Source organism: Pituophis catenifer, unplaced genomic scaffold (assembly GCF_029215685.1).
Source record: "Pituophis catenifer annectens isolate HBS135680 unplaced genomic scaffold, rPitCat1.0.hap2 SCAF_13, whole genome shotgun sequence".
In the NCBI taxonomy this organism is placed as follows: Eukaryota; Metazoa; Chordata; class Lepidosauria; order Squamata; family Colubridae; genus Pituophis; species Pituophis catenifer.
Window position 1 is genome coordinate 14,560,031 of NW_027256893.1, and position 21,910 is coordinate 14,581,940.

General features: G+C 38.6%; 1 protein-coding gene across 2 annotated transcripts; it reads right to left on the bottom strand.

Annotated features, from left to right (window-relative positions):
• On the bottom strand, positions 1-15,691 carry NAE1 (NEDD8 activating enzyme E1 subunit 1). Of its 2 annotated transcripts, none has more exons than XM_070952701.1 (20): positions 15,609-15,691; positions 12,926-13,029; positions 12,782-12,842; positions 11,771-11,801; positions 10,960-11,031; positions 10,309-10,388; positions 9,352-9,461; positions 8,634-8,743; positions 7,139-7,201; positions 5,693-5,756; positions 5,375-5,466; positions 5,214-5,273; positions 4,970-5,103; positions 4,638-4,713; positions 4,269-4,308; positions 3,690-3,749; positions 1,928-2,020; positions 1,501-1,615; positions 1,370-1,419; positions 1-298 (listed from the first exon to the last, which is right to left on the bottom strand). In XM_070952701.1, exons 1-20 carry the CDS (start codon positions 15,671-15,673, stop codon positions 189-191), a joined length of 1,590 nt encoding a protein of 529 aa, XP_070808802.1. In that variant the 5' UTR covers positions 15,674-15,691; the 3' UTR covers positions 1-188. The 2 variants fall into 2 exon arrangements, with proteins under 2 accessions (XP_070808802.1, XP_070808801.1); XM_070952700.1 differs by having other exon boundaries at positions 3,690-3,776.
• Positions 15,692-21,910: the final 6,219 nt, after the last annotated feature.

Genomic DNA, 21,910 nt, shown 5'->3' on the forward strand with positions numbered 1-21,910 from the left:
TTTCCACGTTCCAGTGTCTTTTATTAAAATGCAAGATACATTCTTTATTACAATTTGAAAGAATGTAGAAAGACAAAAATAATACAAAGAAAGGAACTGGCATTATACATTCTTTTCAGCAATACTTTTAACGGAACAAAATGCAAATCAAAAACAGTTAGAGATTCCAACAACATAGTTGGGTTGGTTTACAGTTTGAACGTTGCTGAGGTCTGAGACATCCCATTGTAAATGTAGGTGTTATTAAATATTACAAATTGCCTGGTAACAATTTTCACAACTTCCTGAGCAGCAGCTCCTGTAAAACAGCCAAGGAATGACAAATTAAAAATATGTAACAGAAGCCAATTGATTCCAATCCAAATGCATATTTTCTAGTTCTACTTTTTTTTAATCAGATGCCACCTTAGATCAATGGGTAGAAATAAAGCATGAATACTCTCATGATTGACTCAGCTCAATGGCCAATTGCACTTTTTCCATGTTAAATCTCTGGCAGGTTCAGTTAAAAAATCCTGGCACGAGTTTTTCCTGGCACAACTTTGTCCATAAGCTGAATTTTTCAGTTGAGACCTCTTATACAACCTATCAACAACAAGAGAAGTGGGGTAATAGGTATTGGAAAATTTGATTACCAATTTTGTTCTCTTAAGAAATTATGGTAGGGTCTTCATTATTTTCGTTAGCAATTTGTGATTCCAAATTCATCTTAGTTGATCCTCCCAATTAAAATTCAAACAGGGCAATTTAATCTGGGGAGTTTTACGTGTCTCTAAGATTAGCTTACTAAAAAGCAGAGGCATCACCCTGCCAACAAAAGTGCGTATAGTCAAGGCGATGGTTTTCCCAGTTGCAATGTATGGCTGTGAAAGTTGGACCATAAGGAAGGCTGAGCGCCAAAGAATTGAGGCCTTTGAACTATGGTGCTGGAGAAGACTCCTGCGAGTCCCTTGGATTGCAAGGTGATCAAACCGGTCAGTCCTAGAGATCAACCCTGACTGCTCTTTAGAAGGCCAGATCCTGAAGATGAAACTGAAATACTTCAGCCACCTAATGAGAAGGAAGGACTCACAGGAGAAGAGCCTAATGCTGGGAAAGATTGAGGGCAAAAGAAGAAGGGGACGACAGAGAACGAGGTGGCTGGATGGAGTCACTGAAGCAGTTGGCGTGAGCTTAAATGGACTCCAGAGGATGGTAGAGAACAGGAAGGTCTGGAGGAACATTGTCCATGGGGTTGCGATGGGTCGGACACGACTTTGCAACTAACAACAATGGACATGAGAATACAAAGTACTATCAAAGTAAGACACACTAAATCTTTTTGCATGTCAATTGGCTTGTGGACACATGAAAAAAGCAATCTTTTTACCTCCTAGAAATGCTGCTATGGTGTGTGGCTCGGCAGCTCCATACCGACAACTACAAAAGGAAAATAAAGTTACTATATTATAATGCTTCATAAGAAGATCTTGGAAAGTATTTTTGCAAGTTAATACTTACAACTCATGGACATAATCATCTTTGACCGTTACAGGCAATCCATATTCCTGAAGAAAACTATTAAGGCAAGATTTCAGTTTTCCAATGTCATCCTCCACTTGATAGTTATAAACCCCTGAAAAGAAGATAAGATTATTATAGACAGAACTAACATTTTATTGCAAGCAAATGAAATATAATTTTGTTAGAAAAGAGAATACGCTATCCCATAGAAAAATATACTAAGCAGAAAAGTAAGATCTTTTACTAAGCCTTTAAAGTACATTAGAATTGTCAAACATACTCACTTATGATATATATAGGAAATATTAAAAACTTCAATATGTGATGCATTTATAAATTTGAACAGAGATACAGAAATTACAGTATTACCAAAAGTATTCATTTTTATCTCAGAAAGCATATGATATATTGAAAACAACCTTACCAGGGTATCTACCATTGTGTTTAAAAAATCTGTCCACAGCTCGTAACATGAGGTACAGCACCATTTCACTATCTGGATTATCCATATGGGAAGCTTCAAGTAACAAAACAAAATGTAAATTGCAAGGGGAAATTGTTAAAAGCTTGAGATTAACTTAACTAAGTAGGTTTCCTATTCCTCAATTTTTCACGTAGCATATTCCATTTGCTATAAGAATGTTTCCATATCATATTTATATCTCCTCTTCTCTATTCTCTGCTTCCGCCGTCTGTCATGTTACAGATTTATAGCTAGGAACATATAGTCAGCCTACATGACAGGAGACTTAACTATATGTTAAAGAGCTTCTCTATCGCATACATAAGACAAACCACTTGGGGATTAAATACATGAGGTGCTTTAAGTGTTGAAGAGGAAGCAAATAAACTAGCATACTTTTCAGAGTATAAAACACACTTTCCCCCCCAAAAAAAGTGGTGGAAATGTCTGTGCATCTTATACAGCGAATGTTGCCGAAGCCCTGCCCATCCGCCGGCTCCCACCCTTCGGCCTCTGCCTCCCAGCAATTTATCTCCTTGCAGCAAACAGCAAACAGCCTGGTTAGCTTCAGCACAGCCTGATTTAGCACGAGCAGCTGATTGACGGTTGGATCTGCCTCCCAGAATACCGCCTATCAGCTGTTCCAGGCTGCGGGGATCGCCACTGCCCATTGGCACAGTCACCACTCATCATTACTGTCACCTATTGTTGCCTCCGTGTGCCCCATTTTCGGCCTCCTGTGCATCCCATTTTGGGCCTCCATGTGCCCCATTTTCGACCTCCACACATCCTATTTTCAACCCGCCATTCCAGGCACCAGGGATAGGTGGCGGCGGTGATCCCCACAGCCTGGAACAGCTGATAGGAGGTATTCCAGGAGGCAGATTCAACTGCCAATTAGCTGCTTGCGCTAAATCAGGCTGTGCTGAAGCTGACCACGTTGTTTGCTGTTTGCTACAAGGAGGCAAATTGCTGGGAGGCAGAGGCAGAATTTTTTTTTCATGTTTTCCTCCCCAAAAGCTAGGTGCATCTTATACTTCGGAGCATCTTATAGTCCAAAAAAATACGGTAGATTTTAATATAGAGTTTAGATGTCTCTCACAAAGAAACTTTATAAAACGATCTGGCCAGCTGTGCCAAACATATAAGGGAAAAAGGCAAAACCATCACAGTCATCTTATGAACAGTGACTTGAAAAACAGTTCCAACTAACTGCATTAAGAAGCAACATTCCTGTAATACATAGCAGCTAACTTAAACGCTCTGGATATTTTGAGTCACCATTCCCACAATCTTTTGATATTCGCCATGTTGGACAGGATTGATGGGAATAAAACACCACATAATCTGTAATTTTTTTCTATGTTCTTTGCTTGTTCAGTTATAAATTATGCCAATATCTACCAGCCAGCTCAGTTAATAAAATACTATTCATTTATTTACTTAGTGACTGATTCAAATGTTATACAGGCACAGTCAAGAGTATTTACTGAAAAATAAAAACAAGCTACACACATGATTCATCACCACAACATTTCATTCACAATATATACAAATTCAAAGGTTTTTTTTTGGAGATCTCTGATCTTTTTTGCAACTAAAATCTTGTCTCTACATTATAGCAAAAATGAAGAAGGCAGAATAAAGGCCATGTCTCTTCTATATCAAACAGATTTATCTGTACATGAAAACACTGCAAAAGGACACAAATAAATAAGCTTACTGATCTCATCTTTGTTTGAAGTATTCAGTCCATATTCTTCAGAAAGACATCTACATCGTACTATGCGAAGAAATGCTGAGTTACTGCCTAAACACAGAATACCAAGGCGAGTGGGAAAATGGGCAGGAGAGAATAGGTATTTTAAATATAAAAATTGTTACAACCTGCAAGAGATAGTTATGTCATTCTTGCAATTATATTTCAAAACGGTATTTAAAAATTTGCCATGGAATTTGAAGTACAAGATTTCAAATTTTCGATAAAGTTCTCAACTATGACTTCTAGTTATACAGCATACAGTTATATATTAGCAAAGTCCTTTTTTCAATGTTCTTCCTGCACCATTAAGGCTAATTAAGAAAAGAGCATTTTAGGAAATTCAGTTTGGGTACATTATTAAACAATGACTGATTCCTTGTTTAGCCCATTCCATTAGTAAAAAGGTAAAGGTAAAGATTCCCCCACACATGCGTGCTAGTCGTTTCTGGCTCTAGTAGGAGCAGTCAAATGGAAGCAACTAAACAGTATTCCTTACAATTTAGCCTTATTAACTTGACATAAGTAAAACAAAATACTTACAAAGCAATTTTAATTCTTTTTGAGAAATGGATTCTGGTGCCTGTGAACAAAATGCAAATTTGTTTTAATGAAATTAGAATGTCTAACAATTGTCTTCTAGATTCCTGTTATAGAATTTGATTTAATCCTATGTCCATAGCTGGGGGCACATACAAAATTACAATGTTTTATCTATCTTCTACAATTCCAGTTTTGGGAATCAATCATGACAAGAAATATTTCAGGCTGCCTCACCCATCCCCTTCTCATTTGTTTTGTGAGGTGGGCAGTTCTATAAATTTAAAAAACATACACGAATAAATACATTTTACTTCACTCTTTATTTCAATGTCTTTTAAGAGAATGAAAAGTGCATTTTCTACTACTCACTTTGCCAACTGACTGCAACAGCTTTGCAGCATAATTAGACACAGCTTCGGCATCTTTCTTCGCTTTATCACGGTATCTTAAAAAAATAAAGTTCTAAAAATGAACTTCAGCAAATCTAACTGTCAGCGTTTCAGACTTTGATATTTTTTTAGAGCTAGCAATTGCAAAACTTTGCCATCAGTTTGAGAGCACCCTTATATCAAAGTTAAAGCCACAGCCACCCCAAAATAGGGAGCTTATAAAGTCATAATGAAAATCTTTGCCGAAAACATTGGTTTTGAAGAGGAACTCAGTACAAATATAAAACTAAACAACTGTAGAAAAATACTTACATATTTTGCAAGCTGATAAATTTACTCGAATCTGCAATCATATCTGGAATTGTACCCCTGACAGGTAAATTTCCTTGACCTTCTTTGCTCACAAATTCTTTTACGGCTCGAGCCAGAATCCAAAAAGATGGAGTCTAAGGACAACGAAGAACCAAACAAGTCAAAACCAAAATTGACTGATCAAGTTCTTTTATTCAGAGTCAGAATATTGGATTAGAATATTCAAATGATTTGCATTTACTACCTGCTGTGAGAGATTGATACAATGATCATCACTGAAAATGTCTTCAATACAACTTGGTACCTAAAAGACAAATTCAAGAAAACATTTATTTCCACATTATTTTTTTTCCCATTAGGAATGCAGTCATAATGCAATTTACAATTCTGGCAACCTTCCTTTACCTTTGTAGCAATTACAGCGGTGTTCACATTTTTAATGGCTTCTTCAAAGTTTTCCTCATCTTCCAGGATTCCATTTTCATTCTTTAAAATTCCTAGAAAGAAATGAAGAACTGACTAAATAAGATTTTTATTAATTAGAAAATTGGTGATAAACAGACATCCTTTATCTTTTGAATTCATATTAATATATCGGAATTCTTTAGATAAGTTAATGAGCTTCTGATATATATTGCATGCCACAGATATATGTGTCTTTAAATAAAGCCCACCGAAACAATGCTAAAATAGACAGACAAGAGATTTACCCAAAATTCTCACCTTGCCTAATCATCTCCCGGAAGGCCTCCTTTTCTTTGTAGTTCTTAGGTATCTGACCATTATTCTAAACAGAAATATCACAGGTTTGAATTTTGTTAAACTGTGCATTAAGGCAAATAACGGTTAGTTCAATATCAAACTATAAGTGAATCTGGCTCTTTTTTTTCATAAGAACAAATGAATCTTAAAATTCTACTCTATTACGAAACAAGTCAGAATTCTCATTTTACGTATAATGCTAACCAAATCATAGGTAGCTGAACCTGCTGGAAGATGGGTTCCAGCAAGAACATATAAAGCGGAGCACATCAAAATGTTACTTGTACATATTTAAGTCCAAATGTTCAAGCCAGGCTACTCCAGTGAGTTACAGCCAAATTCAATCAATTTTAGTGTAAATATCTATTATCAGTGGAATAAGCTGTGACTAATTTAAGGCCCATTCTACGCTAAACATGACTCACTGTACATCAGGTTTTTTTAAATTTCCGCTTGCATACATATAAAGATATGAACAGATATATTATCTCTCATACACGATGTGGCTAGTTTAAACAAAGCACTAAAACTAATAACAAGCTTAGCAACAGGATTTACATTAAAAAATAGGCAATCTTTGGAAGATCACGCTCCTAGAAATGTGATCTGCCTGGTGCTCTCTCTTTGGCATTCTGTAAGGGCCTAAAACTTTGGCTCTGCCAAAGCTGAAGGCCTGGGGCTGAAATGGGGGTGTCCCATTCTGGAGATGGCTGGTAGATTACATTAAGATCCCACCTCCAACACACTTACCCATGGAGCCGTTATATAATTTATTGTTAAACTTTTGATTTTAAGGCTCAATGTTTTAATGTTTCTAACTTTGTCTATGCTGCTTTTATAATACTGTAAGCTGCCTAGAGTCGCTTGATGGTGAGATGGATAGCCTAGAAATTTAATAAATAAATACAGTTAAACATGATGTACATATGGGCACAATCCACCCCCACAACCTAAGCATATGGATGAATGCTTACATGGTGCAGAGAACAGAGTATAGCTGAAATGGCATACTGGAAGTTAACACAAACCTTCCTTTCTTTGCAGTGCTGCCATGCACAGCCTGCAAATAGTTTTCTGTGTGCCAGTTAGATGGGAAGAAGAGATTGGGGAACAAGAAGCGTTTATTGAAGTCTGTGAGGCTTCACTTAACCACAACCGGCCCAAGTTAAGGGCTTCCAAAAATTCCTCTGAATGGCATTTGATCAGCTTAATAGCTAGCTACAATCTCACGTAGAATAGCCTGATTCAACACTGTGATTTCAGCAGCATGCAGGCAGCCCGTGATCAAGCCTGCAGCATATAAAAGCACATAAGCCACTCTGGAGGAAGGCATTATTCCCCCGAATCTGCAGCAAAAAGCATGAGTAACCCGTAAGTTAGACTACTACCGCCAAGGTATCTACATACCTCATTACACCATTTTTCTAGATACTGGGATACAATCACAATCCATGGAATGTGGCTATGTTCCTGCAAATGCAAAATTAAAGCAAGTATAGCAAAATAAAGAAACCAACGAAAATAGTGCACTTCTAAAGTTGGAAAGCAGGGTTGTTGGGAAGTAGGGTTGCTGGTACAAACTCAATTCAGAATGCAACAAAAATAGCTAACAGAATAGCCAGTAAGGGCTGCTACAAAATAATTGTGGAATAAACCTTTTCACTTTGTGCAATAGATGTACAGAAGGTAAATAGTTTCCTCGGTTTCCATTTGATTTGGAAAACCCACAGCTAAAAATAGAGATTCACAATCCTATGTAGGAAATCTCATCAAGCCAAATGGAGTCAGGCACTTTAAAGAAATTCAAAGCATTTAGATACCTTTGAATTATATAAGCTAGCTGGCTGGCCCACCTTGAAATTATACTGAAAGCATGTGGAGAAGGCAAGTCTGTAATAATGGAGCTTGTTCAAAAAGCATGCTTGGATTTGTTTTTTCCCTAGAACGAACAGACTGAACAAATTTCTATATAACTTCAGTGAGCAAAAATCAGATTTGACATGCACGGATCTAAATCAAGCCCCATTTTCATCTCTGAAAAGAATGTCCTTTGTATGTCCCAAAGGTGCTTTTCTGATAGGCAACTGGATTTTCTTGTTGTTTTTTCCTTGAAAACATTTCGCTTCTCATCCAAGAAGCTTCTTCAATTCTGACCTGAAGAAGCTTCTTGGATGAGAAGCAAAACGTTTTTCAAGCAAAAAAAAACAAGAAAGTGCAGTTGCCATTTGGAAAAAGTACCTTTGGGACAATCATGACCTGGATGATTAAGACTCTCCGTAAATGCCCTTTATATGTAATAAAGGTAGCATATAATGTTGTTCTAGAACAAATTCAAGAAACATCTCTAATGCTTTTCTATGGAGATTCTCAGTCATCCAGGTTATGGTTGTCCCAAAGGTGCGTTTTCAAGAGCCTTGGTAGTACAGTGGTCTAAGGCACCCTGTTATTAAGACCAGCTGCCTGCAATTACTGCAGGTTCAAATCTCACCAGGCTCAAGGTTGACTCAGCCTTCCATCCTTTCTAAGGTAGGTAAATTGAGGACCCAGTTTGTGGGGGCAATAAGCTGACTTTGTATAAATATACAAAAGTATGAAGGCTATTGCTTAACGCATTGTAAGCCGCCCTGAGTCTCCGGAGAAGGGCGGCATATAAATCAAATTAAAAAAAAAAGAAAAAAAAAAGAGGCAACTAGACTTTCTGGTTTTTTCTTTGAAGACATTTCACATCTCATCCAAGAAGCTTCTTCAGTTCTTCTCTTAGAGCTGAAGAAGTTTCTTGGATGAGAAACAAAACATCTTCAACGAAAAACCAGGAAGTTCAGTTGCTTCTTGAAAAAATACCTCCGGAACATCTCTAATACTTGATTGCACATACTGATGAGTTGGCCAAGTCTGTACCAACCTTTTTTTCCATATGCTCTAAATCGTAAGACTGAATATGTTCTCTCAGCTCTGGAAACGGATTGTCCAGTCTCAAATCATCCAAGGCGTTATCAGGGTGAGATTCTATAACTATTGAAAGATTAAACAACATTTCAGTTCTAAAGCCATAGCTGAAGGTAACATTATTGCTAAAGTTTGTAGATTCCCCGCAATTTTGCTCCCATTATTATAAGAGATGTTACTATGTAAGCTGCCCTTGAAGGGCTTGTGCTTAAAAAGTTGGTCTTAAAATATTGTAAATAAACACAATTCAATGATTATGCACACATTTGTAAATGATGTGACCCTTTCCTGACTATTTAACATTGCATCTAGAGGTGATAACAGACGATGTAAAATCCAAGGAGTATTTCGAGTCAGATTTCAAATGATAAATTATAATTTGGAACCGATTATATTTCCTGCCTTACAAGTTACGAAGGTGATTTAAAGAACTACCTAATCTATTTTTCATCAAAATACTCTATTTCAGTATACAGCTTTTCATTATAGATGTTACTTTCTGAAAATGAGCCACCCGAGATTAAAAATACAGGTGGAAAAAACATAGAAACTTTGCTACTTACCATTTTAATAAATGGTTACATATTCAGAGTAATTTTTAATCACTGATGATTTTATTTGGATATTCTTTTAACAATGGAATGTTTTTTAAAAAAAATCATTAAATATCTTACCAGGATGTTCTTTAATAACAATTCTCATATAGCCTATTAGTCCGTAAGTCCTACAAATTAACAGAGGGATGTTGTAATTCCAGAGGACATCAGCTAGCCTGAGCAACGTACTGAAAAACATAAGATATAAGGCAAATGAACAGTGAACAATGAGCAGAAAATACACAGCCACTAGAATCTACCCACAAATATTTATTCCGTATACAGAGCATCGATAGATAGCTCTCATACTTCAAGATCTTGAACAAGCAACAATATCTTGTAACTGAGATCCTTTAGTTTGCAACCTTGTGGTATTTTAAAAAACAATTTACAATTTTATATTGCATTTGTTGTTGTTATTGTTAGTTGCGAAGTCGTGTCCGACCATCACAACCCCATGGACAACCTTCCTCCAGGCCTTCCTGTCCTCTACTATCCTCTGGAGTTCATTTAAGCTCACACCGACTGCTTCAGTGACTCCATCCAGCCACCTCGTTCTCTGCCGTCCCCTTCTTCTTTTGCCCTCAATCGTTCCCAGCATTAGGCTCTTCTCCAGTGAGTCCTTCCTTCTCATTAGGTGGCCAAAGTCTTTTGAGTTTCATCTTCAGGATCTGGCCTTCTAAAGAGCAGTCAGGGTTGATCTCCTCTAGGACCGACCGGTTGGATTGCCTGGCAGTCCAAGGGACTCTCAGGAGTCTTCTCCAGCACCAGAGTTCAAAGGCCTCAATTCTTTGACGCTCAGCTTTTTTTATGGTCCAACTTTCACAGCCATACATTGCAACTGGAAAAACCATAGCCTTGACTATACGCACTTTTGTTGGCAGGGTGATGTCTCTGCTTTTTAATATGCTGTCTAGATTTGCCCTAGCTTTCCTCCCTAGGAGCAAGCGTTATCTCGTTTGACCACGTCCAAAACAAACACGAAATAAAACACATGTATATAAAGACAATAATATCAATTTCGTTCCAGCTTACCTTTCTGGGAGTTGAGTTGCAATCACTACATTAAACCGACAGAAAAAAGAAGGATCGTTGTCCAGAAGTTTATCTGGGTTCTTGAGAAAACATAAAAAACACCCATTTGTATTTGCAGCATAAAGCAATAAATATAAAAAGATTCAGAATTAAAACTTCCTTTTCTAGCCTCAACTGCAAGCCTATTTTTAATCAGTACAATAATCTAAACTCAAATATTTTCCCCTTTGGAAAATATGTTTATATTTATAAACATATTAAAAACATATTTTAAACATATTTATAGACAGTTCAGTTCTGTCCATCATAGTTGATCATACTTCACCTACATTGGTCAGATAAAGGTCTCCTGAATCAAGACTATTCTAACCTGGCTATTATTAAATTCACATTAGAATTAATATGGATTTGAATCAACATAGTAACCACTGCAAAAGAAGACTGTTGCAGGAATAAATTCATGTTGCTCAGGGTATGAAATCGTATGCATCTTAAAAAGGATTTGTTGCTTGAAAGTGAGAAAAAAAGGATACTATTTTGATATGAGCCTACACAAGAGCAAGATTTGATATTATGGTAGTAATAGCTGACATACTTTTGTGACTTGTTAGCACATGTGTATAACGTGTGTAAAAATGTTTTAATGCAAACCTCTTCCACAAAATTTCCACAGACATCATTATTCAACTCTTGCAGCAGTTCTGTGGCACATTGTGCTCGATTCTGTTTAAAAATAATAAGCAGATGTGTTACATTATAAACAGATTTAAAAATTTTATCTTGAAAGTGAGAATGTAAATATCCCCTCAAAACCCCACCCCCACCTTTCAATAAATAGGTACAAAATTGTACTGCATGTTCCAATTTCCAAAATAAGGATTTTGGGGTAGATGTAATTGTAGACAGATTACAACATTCAAGAGAGATATGAATACAGATGCTTTAATAAATATTAATGGGAAAATGTTAGGGGAAATACTGAGGTGATTCCTTCTGAAAACATAGACATATATGATTTAGGGTGTACCAGAAAATGTCCAGCAATGGATACAGAAGGGCATACAAACTTACACAACAGGGAACAAAAAACTGCTTTAAGTTTTGTTCAGAATAACACTTTGTTTGCAAGCATCCATGGTTAGATCTTCAAAGCGAATTAACTAATCATTTGAAAAGGATTACATGTGCGTCTACCTAAGAAATCTACTTATTTGTATTAAAAGTGGGTCACGAAAGGTTATAAATTTAGGCTGCAACATATATTTATTTAGGAATAAATATATGTTTATATTTCACAAGGGGATCACTTCTCTATAGATATGTATAGATATATATACAATTGCCTTGTTAATCACACAAGACATGTGTATGTTTATTGTGAAAGGGAAAAACCAGTTAATTGAATGGATCCTATGCGTTACATAATCACTCACATAAATAAACACATTTAGTATTTCCTTACTTGACCAATATTGCTTCTTTGCAGGAAGAAGCTAAAAAAGAAAAAATATTCCTTTAGAATTTCATCATAATTACAATTTTTAAAATAAAACAATGCAAACAGTATACTCCATAGAAAACTCTAATACATTTTTCCTCTCTAAAATGTTGCAACATTTTAAAGACGTGCTTGAAATCAATACATCTGAGTACTGTATGTGAATTTGTAAATTCACAAAAATAAAACCAGTAATTCCAATAAGGGCATTTCATGGTTAGTCTACACAGATCTTTTTTATTGAAAGATTTACAACTTAATATCTTAGTTGATTTTACCATGCTATAAAAATGGTCACCAGGAATAAAATTGAACAATGGCATGTGAATATTGACTTAAGGTTTAACACGAGTATATAATGATCAACATCGATAAGCAGCAAGGGTTACCTATCAATGTAAACTATATTTATAGCAGCAATAAAGTATTTCACATATTTTTGTTCCATATTCCCACCAAGTTTGAAATTGACCTGAAATTATCCTATTACCAACCGTAAAACATTGAGACATAGAGACATAGACACTATGAGTCTATCAGTGTTCCGTCCACTTAAACAATATGGAAGTATTAAAAATGGCACTCAATCTAACTGTAGTTCATGGAGTAACAAGGATTTTTAAAAATCTTCCATCTACCATTGCAAATGGGACTAAAAAAATCCCATTGGATATTTATGTATTTTAATTAAAAATAAATGAAATTCTTGCCATAAACATTGTGGCACAATTGGCTAATCTCAAAACCAAAACAAATGTAGGGTTGATTTTACACAAATATTCATTGGAATGTAGTGAAATAATTGGTAGAAGTCAACATTAGTGGTTTTTAATCGTACGTTAAAATGGAGCTTTAAGTTCCTAAGTATTTTATTTACTGAAAATAAATCATTATGTTTTTGTATGATGCCATTGTTTATGCCATAAGAGGAATATTCACCAGAATATTACCAAATATTTGTAGAAAATGCATTACCTGTTTCCAACATCTTCCCCAGTGACTGGATTCCCATCTATGATTGTAAAAGATCCAATACCTTAAAGAACAAACCAAACCAGTGATCAGATTAAACTACAACTTTACTGGGGACCAATTACAGCTTTTAAAAGTCATTTATACCTGGTAGAACTAGGTTTTTCAGTATTTCTGTTCCGGTGGCTGTTGCAGTTATCACACAAACGTGAGCAGATTCTAAAGCCTCTTGTCCATGATCACCCCATAACCTGCAACATCAAGATATATGACTTTCAAGACCAAGAACTAGAGAGAAAGCTATTGGAAAGTGATACATTACCAATGTCCCAAAGGTGTTTTTTTTTTCAAGAGGCAATTGGACTTTTTGGTTTTTCTTTGAAGATGTTTCGCTTCTCATCCAAGAAGCTTCTTCAGCTCTGAAGCTTCTTGGATGAGAAGTGAAACGTCTTCAAAAAAACCCCAAAAAACCAGAAAGTCCAGTTGCCTCTTGAAAAAGCACCTTTGGGGCAACTATGACCTGGATGACTGAGAATCTCCATCGACATACATTACCAATAGTTGCTTTAAAATTTAAAATATTTCTGACTTTAAAACCTAGGAGAGAAAAATGGATTGATTGAAAGGCAGTATGTAGGCAATAAAACAGAAGCATAAAACAAATGAACCAAAAGCAAAACAGACATAATCAGTCGCTCAAAATATCTATTGCTGTCCTCTCATAGGTTTCCTGAAAGGAGGATTTCATTGCGTGTTCGTGTTAAAGAAAATGGTTTAGTTGAGATATGCATAAGTGGGACTGATTGGGGTAGATTGTAAGGGTGACACCAAAATATAATTTTATGTCACTTTATTTTATTGTATATATTTATGTATTAAATTATATTGTATCTTATCCTATAACTATTGTATTTTACCTACTCTTATTTTAAATTGTTTGTATAAGATTTTATTGGCGATATGTTTGCACCTTGTGCTTTGATATGGCCAATAGGCTAATCAAAGCTATCATTTTAAACTGTATTTTATTCCAATTTCGTTTTAAATCGTATTTTATTCCAATTTTGTTTTAAATCGTATTTTATTCCAATTCCATTTTAAATTGTTTTTATCAGACTTTAATAATAATTTGTGACTGGAACTCTGCACTTTGATATGGTCCAAAGGGCTAATCAATGAAGTAAACTCAAAGTAAACTCAACTCAACTCAACTCATTGTGTGTTTGGGTATATACCAGAGGTGGGTTTCAGCAGGTTCTGACCAGTTCTGGAGAACCGTTAGCGGAAATTTTAAGTACCGTAGTTTGGAGAACCAGTAGTAAAAAGTCTGACTGGCCCCGCCCCCATCTATTCTGTGCCTCCCAAATCCCAGCTGATTGGGAGGAAAAGGGAATCCCGATAACCTTGTAGTAACCTCCCACTGGGGTGGGGAGGGAATGGAGACTTTACAGTATCCTTCCCCTGCCATGCCCACCAAGCTATGTCATGCCCACCAAGCCATGCCCACAGAAGCGGTAGTAAAAAAAAATTGAAACCCACTACTGGTATACACACCCTGCATTATTCACATATTATATTTATAGATGGGTAGATAAACAGACAGACATAAATTGTATGTCTGCAATGAAATAATATATTTGAAATGGAAATCTATTTATTATACACACATGGCTGTGTGTGTGGTTATAATACTCTACATATACCCACATATGTAACATTCTTATACAGCAATACAGACCTCTGTAGACATGCACATACATATAAGACGTGTTTGCATATGTAACATGTGCACAGGCGTGCATGGTTAAAATATGCACATAATACAACCAGATATGCAAATGTAGAATATGCATGCTAAAATCTTATCTCTGAAACCGAAGGATAAACAAACAAACAAACAAACAAACAAACAAGATTTCTGGAAATAAGAACCAAGAGAGAGGCAAGGACAATGAATGGCCATCCTCCATCCGATGGGCATCCAGGCAACTGGGAGCCCGAGGAACCGCAGCCGAACTCTAGCCGATCTGGCCTGGAGGCTCTGCATGGAGCAGAGGAGAGAGAAGAAGAGGAGGAAGAGGAGAAAGACGAGGAGGAGGAAGAAGAGGAAGAAGAAGAGGAGGAGGAAGAAGAGGAAGAGGAGGAGGAAGAGGAAGAAGAGAGGAGGAAGAGGAAGAAGAGGAAGAGGAGGAGGAAAAAGAGGAGGAAGAGAGGAAGAGGAGGAGAAAGAAGAGGAGGAGGAGGAGGAGGAGGAAGAGGAGAAGGAGGAGGAGAAAGAAGAGGAGGAGGAAGAAGAAGAGGAGGAAGAGGAAGAAGAGGAGGAGGAAGAAGAGGAGGAGGAGGAAGAGAGGAGGAAGAGGAGGAGGAAGAGGAAGAGGAAGAGAGGAGGAAGAGGAAGAAGAGGAAGAGGAGGAGGAGGAAGAGGAGGAGGAAGAAGAGGAGGAAGAAGAGGAAGAAGAGGAGGAGAAAGAAGAGGAGGAAGAAGAGGAAGAAGAGGAGGAGGAGGAGGAGAAAGAAGAGGAGGAGGAAGAGGAAGAGGAGGAGGAGGAGGAGGAGGGAGGAGGAAGAGGAGGAGGAGGGAGGAGGAAGAGGAGGAGGAAGAGGAAGAGAGGAGGAAGAAGAAGAGGAAGAAGAAGAGGAGGAGGAAGAGAAAGAGGCGAAGGGATTTGCAGGAGAGAAGCGGAGCCAAAAGCCGCTGCGGGGAGGTTGCAAACCCCGGGCGCCCCAATGGACCCGCCGACCCCTCCGCCCTCCTCCTCCGGCCCGCGGCTTAGAGAAGCCCTCCTCCTCCCCCGTGTCTCGCAGCCGGACCCCGCCGGCTCTTCCTCGCCTGAGCTGCCGGTCGTAGCGCTGCTCCTTCAGGCTGAGCCGGCCCGCCGTTCTCCCCGACGCCATGACTCCGCGCCGCCGCTGGGCCTCCTCTGCGTTTACCCGCGCCGCCGGAGAGGGCGCCCGAGAACGCGGCTTCTGCGCCTGCGCGGCATCCCGCACGCTGCTTGGGATTCCCTTGTGGCTGTGTGTATCGGGCGCTGGGGATGCGCGCTCTGCAGAGAGAGAGAGAGAGAGAGAGCCGAAGAGATGCGCTTTCAAATGGCCAAAGATGGGTCGGGGTCAAAGCCAGAACGGGCTAGCAGGAGAAATCATGGTCGTTCATCTCTCTGGAGGCAGCCCTCTAGGAGGAACGTCGTAAACGGTTGCATAGGCTTGTGACTCAGCCGGGGTCTGCCTGCATCCTCTGTGCGCGGTCCGTGCGCAGGTTTAGCTTCTCAAGATCCAGTCTTGCGGGAAAGGATCTAAACCTGCTTAGGTTCGGGAGGGAGAGTGCCAGGCGAAAATTGGGAAAATAGGAAACTGAGGTCAGGAGAAAGGGCAGTGGCAAACACCTTGCGGTTGGGGCAGGGTAGTAGGTAAACGCTGCTTGAGAGCATCTTCGTGCCTTGAGTTGAGTATTAACGAATAGAATAGAATAGAATAGAATAGAATAGAATAGAATAGAATAGAATAGAATAGAATAGAATAGAATAGAATAGAATAGAATAGAATAGAATAATGGGATGGGATAGGATAGGATAGGATAGGATAGGATAGGATAGGATAGGATAGGATGATGGAATGGAATGGAATGGAATGGAATGGAATGGAATGGAATAGAATAGAATAGAATAGAATAGAATAGAATAGAATAGAATAGAATAGAATAGAATAATGGAATGGGATAGGATAGGATGATGGAATGGAATGGAATGGAATGGAATAGAATAGAATAGAATAGAATAGAATAGAATAGAATAGAATAGAATAGAATAGAATAGAATAGAATAGAATAGAATAGAATAGAATAATGGAATGGGATAGGATAGGATAGGATAGGATAGGGTAATGGAATGGAATGGAATGGAATGGAATAGAATAATGGAATGGGATAGGATAGGATAGGATAGGATAGGATAGGATAGGATAGGATGATGGAATGGAATGGAATGGAATGGAATGGAATGGAATGGAATGGAATGGAATGGAATGGAATGGAATGGAATGGAATGGAATAGAATAGAATAGAATAATGGAATGGGATAGGATAGGATGATGGAATGGAATGGAATGGAATGGAATAGAATAGAATAGAATAGAATAGAATAGAATAGAATAGAATAGAATAGAATAATGGAATGGGATAGGATAGGATAGGATAGGATAGGATAGGATGATGGAATGGAATGGAATGGAATAGAATAGAATAGAATAGAATAGAATAGAATAGAATAGAATAGAATAATGGAATGGGATAGGATAGGATGATGGAATGGAATGGAATGGAATGGAATAGAATAGAATAGAATAGAATAGAATAGAATAGAATAGAATAGAATAGAATAGAATAGAATAGAATAGAATAGAATAGAATAATAGAATAATGGAATGGGATAGGATAGGATAGGATAGGATGATGGAATGGAATGGAATGGAATAGAATAGAATAGAATTAGAATAGAATAGAATAGAATAGAATAGAATAGAATAGAATAGAATAGAATAGAATAGAATAGAATAGAATAGGTCTTGAGAGGTCTTCTAGTTTAGGTCTCTGCTCAAGCAGGGGAACCTATACTATTTCAGACAAGTGACTATCTAGTCTCTTCTTTAAAATATCCAGTGATGGAGCGCCCACGATATCTGGAGACAACCTGTTGCACTGGTTGATTGTCCTTACTGTTAGGAAGTTTCTCCTTAATTCCAGGTTGCTTCTCTCTTTGGTTAGTTTCCAATGATTGTTTCCTGTCCTGCCCTCTGGTGCTATGGGGAATAGATTGACCCCCCTATTCTTTGTGGCAGCCCCTCAAATACTGGAATTCTGCTATCATGTCACCCCTAATTCTTCTTTTCTTTAGACCAGTGGTCCCCAACCCCCGGTCCGCGGACCGGTGCCGGGCCGTGGAGTACCTGGCACCGGGCCGCGCAGCGGCCGGGGGACATGAACGCTGCAGCGCAAAGGCTCCTGGGCCGTGCTCAATGGGCCGTGCGCAAAAGCTCCTGGGCCGTGCCCCCACCCCTGCGCGCGCTCAGCGGGCCGCGGCGATAAAAAGGTTGGGGACCACTGCTTTAGACTAACCAAATCCAAATCCTGCAGCCGTTCTTCATATGTTTTAGTCTCCAGGCCTTTGATCATTACTTAGTTTGAGTTGGATGGGATAAGGTACGTGGTACAATATTGAAGTGAGATGTACATAATTAACGTCAAATAGTTTGGGGTTATCATTTAAGAAAAGCTGCTGAGAAAAATTATAGTTGCAAACAAGGCAGTGGTGAAACTACTGTGACTTTGCTTCCAAACTCATAACTGATTCTCCAACATTTTCTTCAACCCAAACCCTGTGCCCACTTACAAACTGTATTTTGAGGTTGGAACCTGAGATAATAAAAAGGCATTGAAGACAGTTGGAACAAAATGAATATATACTAGTATATACAATATATACTGTAACCTATCAGGTCATTATAAGAAAGAAAGAAAGAAAAAGAAAGAAAAAGAAAGAAAGAAAGAAAGAAAGAAAGAAAGAAGGAAGGAAGGAAGGAAGGAAGGAAGGAAGGAAGGAAAGAAAAAGAAAGAAAGAAAGAAAGAAAGAAAGAAAGAAAGAAAGAAAGAAAGAAAGAAAGAAAGAAAGAAAGAAAAGAAAGAAAGAAAGAGCAGTTTGATGTTACCAGAATAAACATTAAATTTTAGATGGACAATTTTTTTTAAACCCTGATGCTGGACAGTTCCATGAAATTGTGTGTGAGTGTGTATAATTGTAGTAGCAAACGAACTGCAATAATAAGTCATTATTTTCACCAGTGGACAAAGTAGAAGTGGGAGCAGCAGTGACTTCCAACTTCCTGCTGGCTTCTCCGTTGACTTTACATGTGGGAAGACGGCAGGGAGCATTGGAAATCACAACGACGTGTCTATGGGGATACTGCAACGGCCACAATTTTGCAAATAAAACTGGTCTGAATACTGTGAACATTTCAATTCTGCAGAGTAATGGCTCCTGGATTTTTTATGCAATATTTAAGATAGTGGATTTCAGGTTTCTCGATTCAAAAATTGCAATATAATGCACCATTTGGGCTAACTTGAGGGTACAAGTAGATAAAGATAGTGAGAGTTTTAGCAGAATATACTGTAGACAGAAGAAGTTTATTCCATGCTAACCCTACTATCATAGAGGCATGCCCCATGGCGCTCCCATGTGACCCCCCTCCTGCGCGAGCTGCACTGGCTCCCGGTGGTCTTCTGGGTGCGCTTCAAGGTTTTGGTTACCACCTTTAGAGCGCTCCATGGCATCGGACCGGGGTATCTACGAGACCGCCTTCTGCTACCAATAGCCTCCCACCGACCAGTACGCTCCCATAGAGAGGGGCTCCTCCGGGTGCCGTCGGCCAAACAGTGTCGACTGGCGGCCCCCAGGGGGAGAGCCTTCTCTGTGGGGGCACCTACCATCTGGAACGAGCTCCCCCCAGAGATACGGAAGATCCCGGACCTGCGCACGTTTCACCGTGCTCTCAAAACTTTTCTATTTCAGCAAGCTGGCCTGGCCTAACTCCCCTCTTTTAAATTCTTAAATTTAAATTTTTTAATTCGTGATTTTATAAATTGGGTGTTTTAATTTGTGTTTCGGCCGAAATATTTAATAATTTTAAGGGATTTTTAATATTTGTATTGTCTGTATTTTATCTTGGCTGTTCACCGCCCTGAGTCCTTCGGGAGTAGGGCGGTATAGAAATTTGATTAATAAATAAATAATAAATAAATAAATGAAGTTCACTGGATTTATTCCTAGATAAATAGGCATGGAGAGCCAATTTGTTGTAGTAGTGAAGGCATCAGGCAACAAATCAGAAACCAGGAGTTCTAGTCCTGCCTTAAGCCCAAAACATGCTGGGTGACCTTGGACTGGTCACGCTCTCTCAGGAAAGAGACAATGGCAAACCACTTCTGAAAAAGCTGCCAAGAAAACTGCAGGGATTTGTCCTGGCAGTCTTGAGGAATTGGACATGATTGAGCAGAAGAACAAAAATGTATGAGATGATTGTCATAATATTTTATAATCGAGGATAAAAAATTGATAGTAAGGAATCACTTCCGCTTTTCTCAGCTCTCTTATCAGATGCCCCTTTTCTCTGCCTTCATGCATTCATTCTTCCTCTTTGTGCAGATTTAAATATTTGGCACTCCGCTGAATGAAATCAAAAGGAACACGTTGTTCATGGTAGTTTTCTCCAGGCCAGATGAATCACAAGTTTTATGATTCGTGATCTTAATATCAGCCTTTCCAACTGAATTTGATGCCGGCTCCTGAAGGTAGTCCAAACATCTGCAGAACATCTGGTCAGGGAAGGTAGCTTTGAGTGTTTAGCCATTCTTGTTTTATTCATTTATTTACAAAACATACATGGCCGCCGATCTCACAATAAGGATTCTAGAACAGTCACAACAACCTCAGTGGTGCAGCGGACTAAGTGCTGTTAAGTGCTAGCACTTAGCTGCCAGCTGCCTGCAATTAGTGCGAGTTCAAATCTCACCAGGCTCAAGGTTGACTCAGCCTTCCATCCTTTTGAGGTAGGTAAATTGAGGACTTGGATTGTGGGGGCAATAAGCCAGCTTTGTATAGAACAACACCGCTTTGGGGGGGGGGGCGAAAGCCCTAATAAGCAGGTATATACATAAAAGTATGCAGGCTATTGCTATAATGCATTGTAAGCCGCCCTGAGTCTACGGAGAAGGGCGGCATATAAATTGGACAAATAAATAAATAAATAAATAAATAAATAAATAAATCCAACGAAAACAGAAAGACCACCCTTCCCACCAGACACCACACCTTCAGGCAGCCTCCCTGCTCAATCCCCATCCTAGCCCAAAGCTTGATGGAAAATCCAGAACTTTTATGACGTTATGATTACCAAATGGCTAAAAAGGTGGGAAGTAATTCCAAAGGACTGGGAGGGTTCCTGAGAAGGTATGCTTCCAAGGTGCCATCTTGCTAAAGCAAAACTACTCTGGCATAGGTAGAGACAGTATGTATCCAGTCTTGGATTCTGATGGAATCAGAACTCAAAACTTTGTTGACAACAAAGAAAGCTGGGTCCAAATGCATTTAACAAAGAAAAATAGAATAACAAGAGTTGGAAGGGACCTTGGAGGTCTTCTAGTCCAACCCCCTGCTTAGGCAGCAAACCCTACACCACTTCAGGCAAATGTTTGTCCAATATCTTCTTAAAAACTTCCAGTGTTGGAGCATTCACAACTTCTGGAGGCAAGTTGTTCCACTCATTAATTGTTCTAACTGTCAGGGAATTTCTCCTTAGTTCTAAGTTGCTTCTCTCCTTGAGTAGTTTCCACGCATTGCTTCTTGTTCTACCCTCAGGTGCTTTGGAGAATAGTTTGACTCCCTCTTCTTTGTGGCAACCCCTGAGATATCAGAACACTGCTATCATGTCTCCCCTAGTCCTTCTTTTCATTAAACTAGACATATCCAGTTCCTGCAACCGTTCTTCATAAGTTTTAGTCTCCAGTCCCCTCATCATCTTTGCTGCTCTTCTCTGTGCTCTTTCTAGAGTCTCCACATCTTTTTTACATCGTAGCAACCAAAACTGAATACAGGATTCTAAGTGTGGCCTTACCAAGGCATTATAAAGGAAGGGGAAAGACTGATGCCTCCCGAAACAGATTGTTTGGTGAATGTTGTTATAACCCAAACTTTCCTGTCCAAATAGACTTTTGATCAAGCAAATTAATGGACATCAAGATGCATACAGGATATGGTAAAGTATAAACAAAAACTTGTGACTCTTAAAATGTCACCTGAAAAAAAGCCAAATTAATAAAATACAGATAACATTATAACAAACTTAAATTGACTTGATTCCTGCATCACACAAAGGCCTACTGTGCATTTTTGTTGGTTTTGGCTTAGTATGTTGGATGAACCAAACCATATGGTTATTGGCAAACCATGGCTTATTGGCAAACTCAGGAGCCTGGATAGCTCTAGGAGCCTGGATAGCTCTGCAGACTAAGCACTGTAATTTAACACCAGCTGTCTGCAATTAAAGTAAGTTCGAATCTCGCCAGGCTCAAGGTTGACTCAG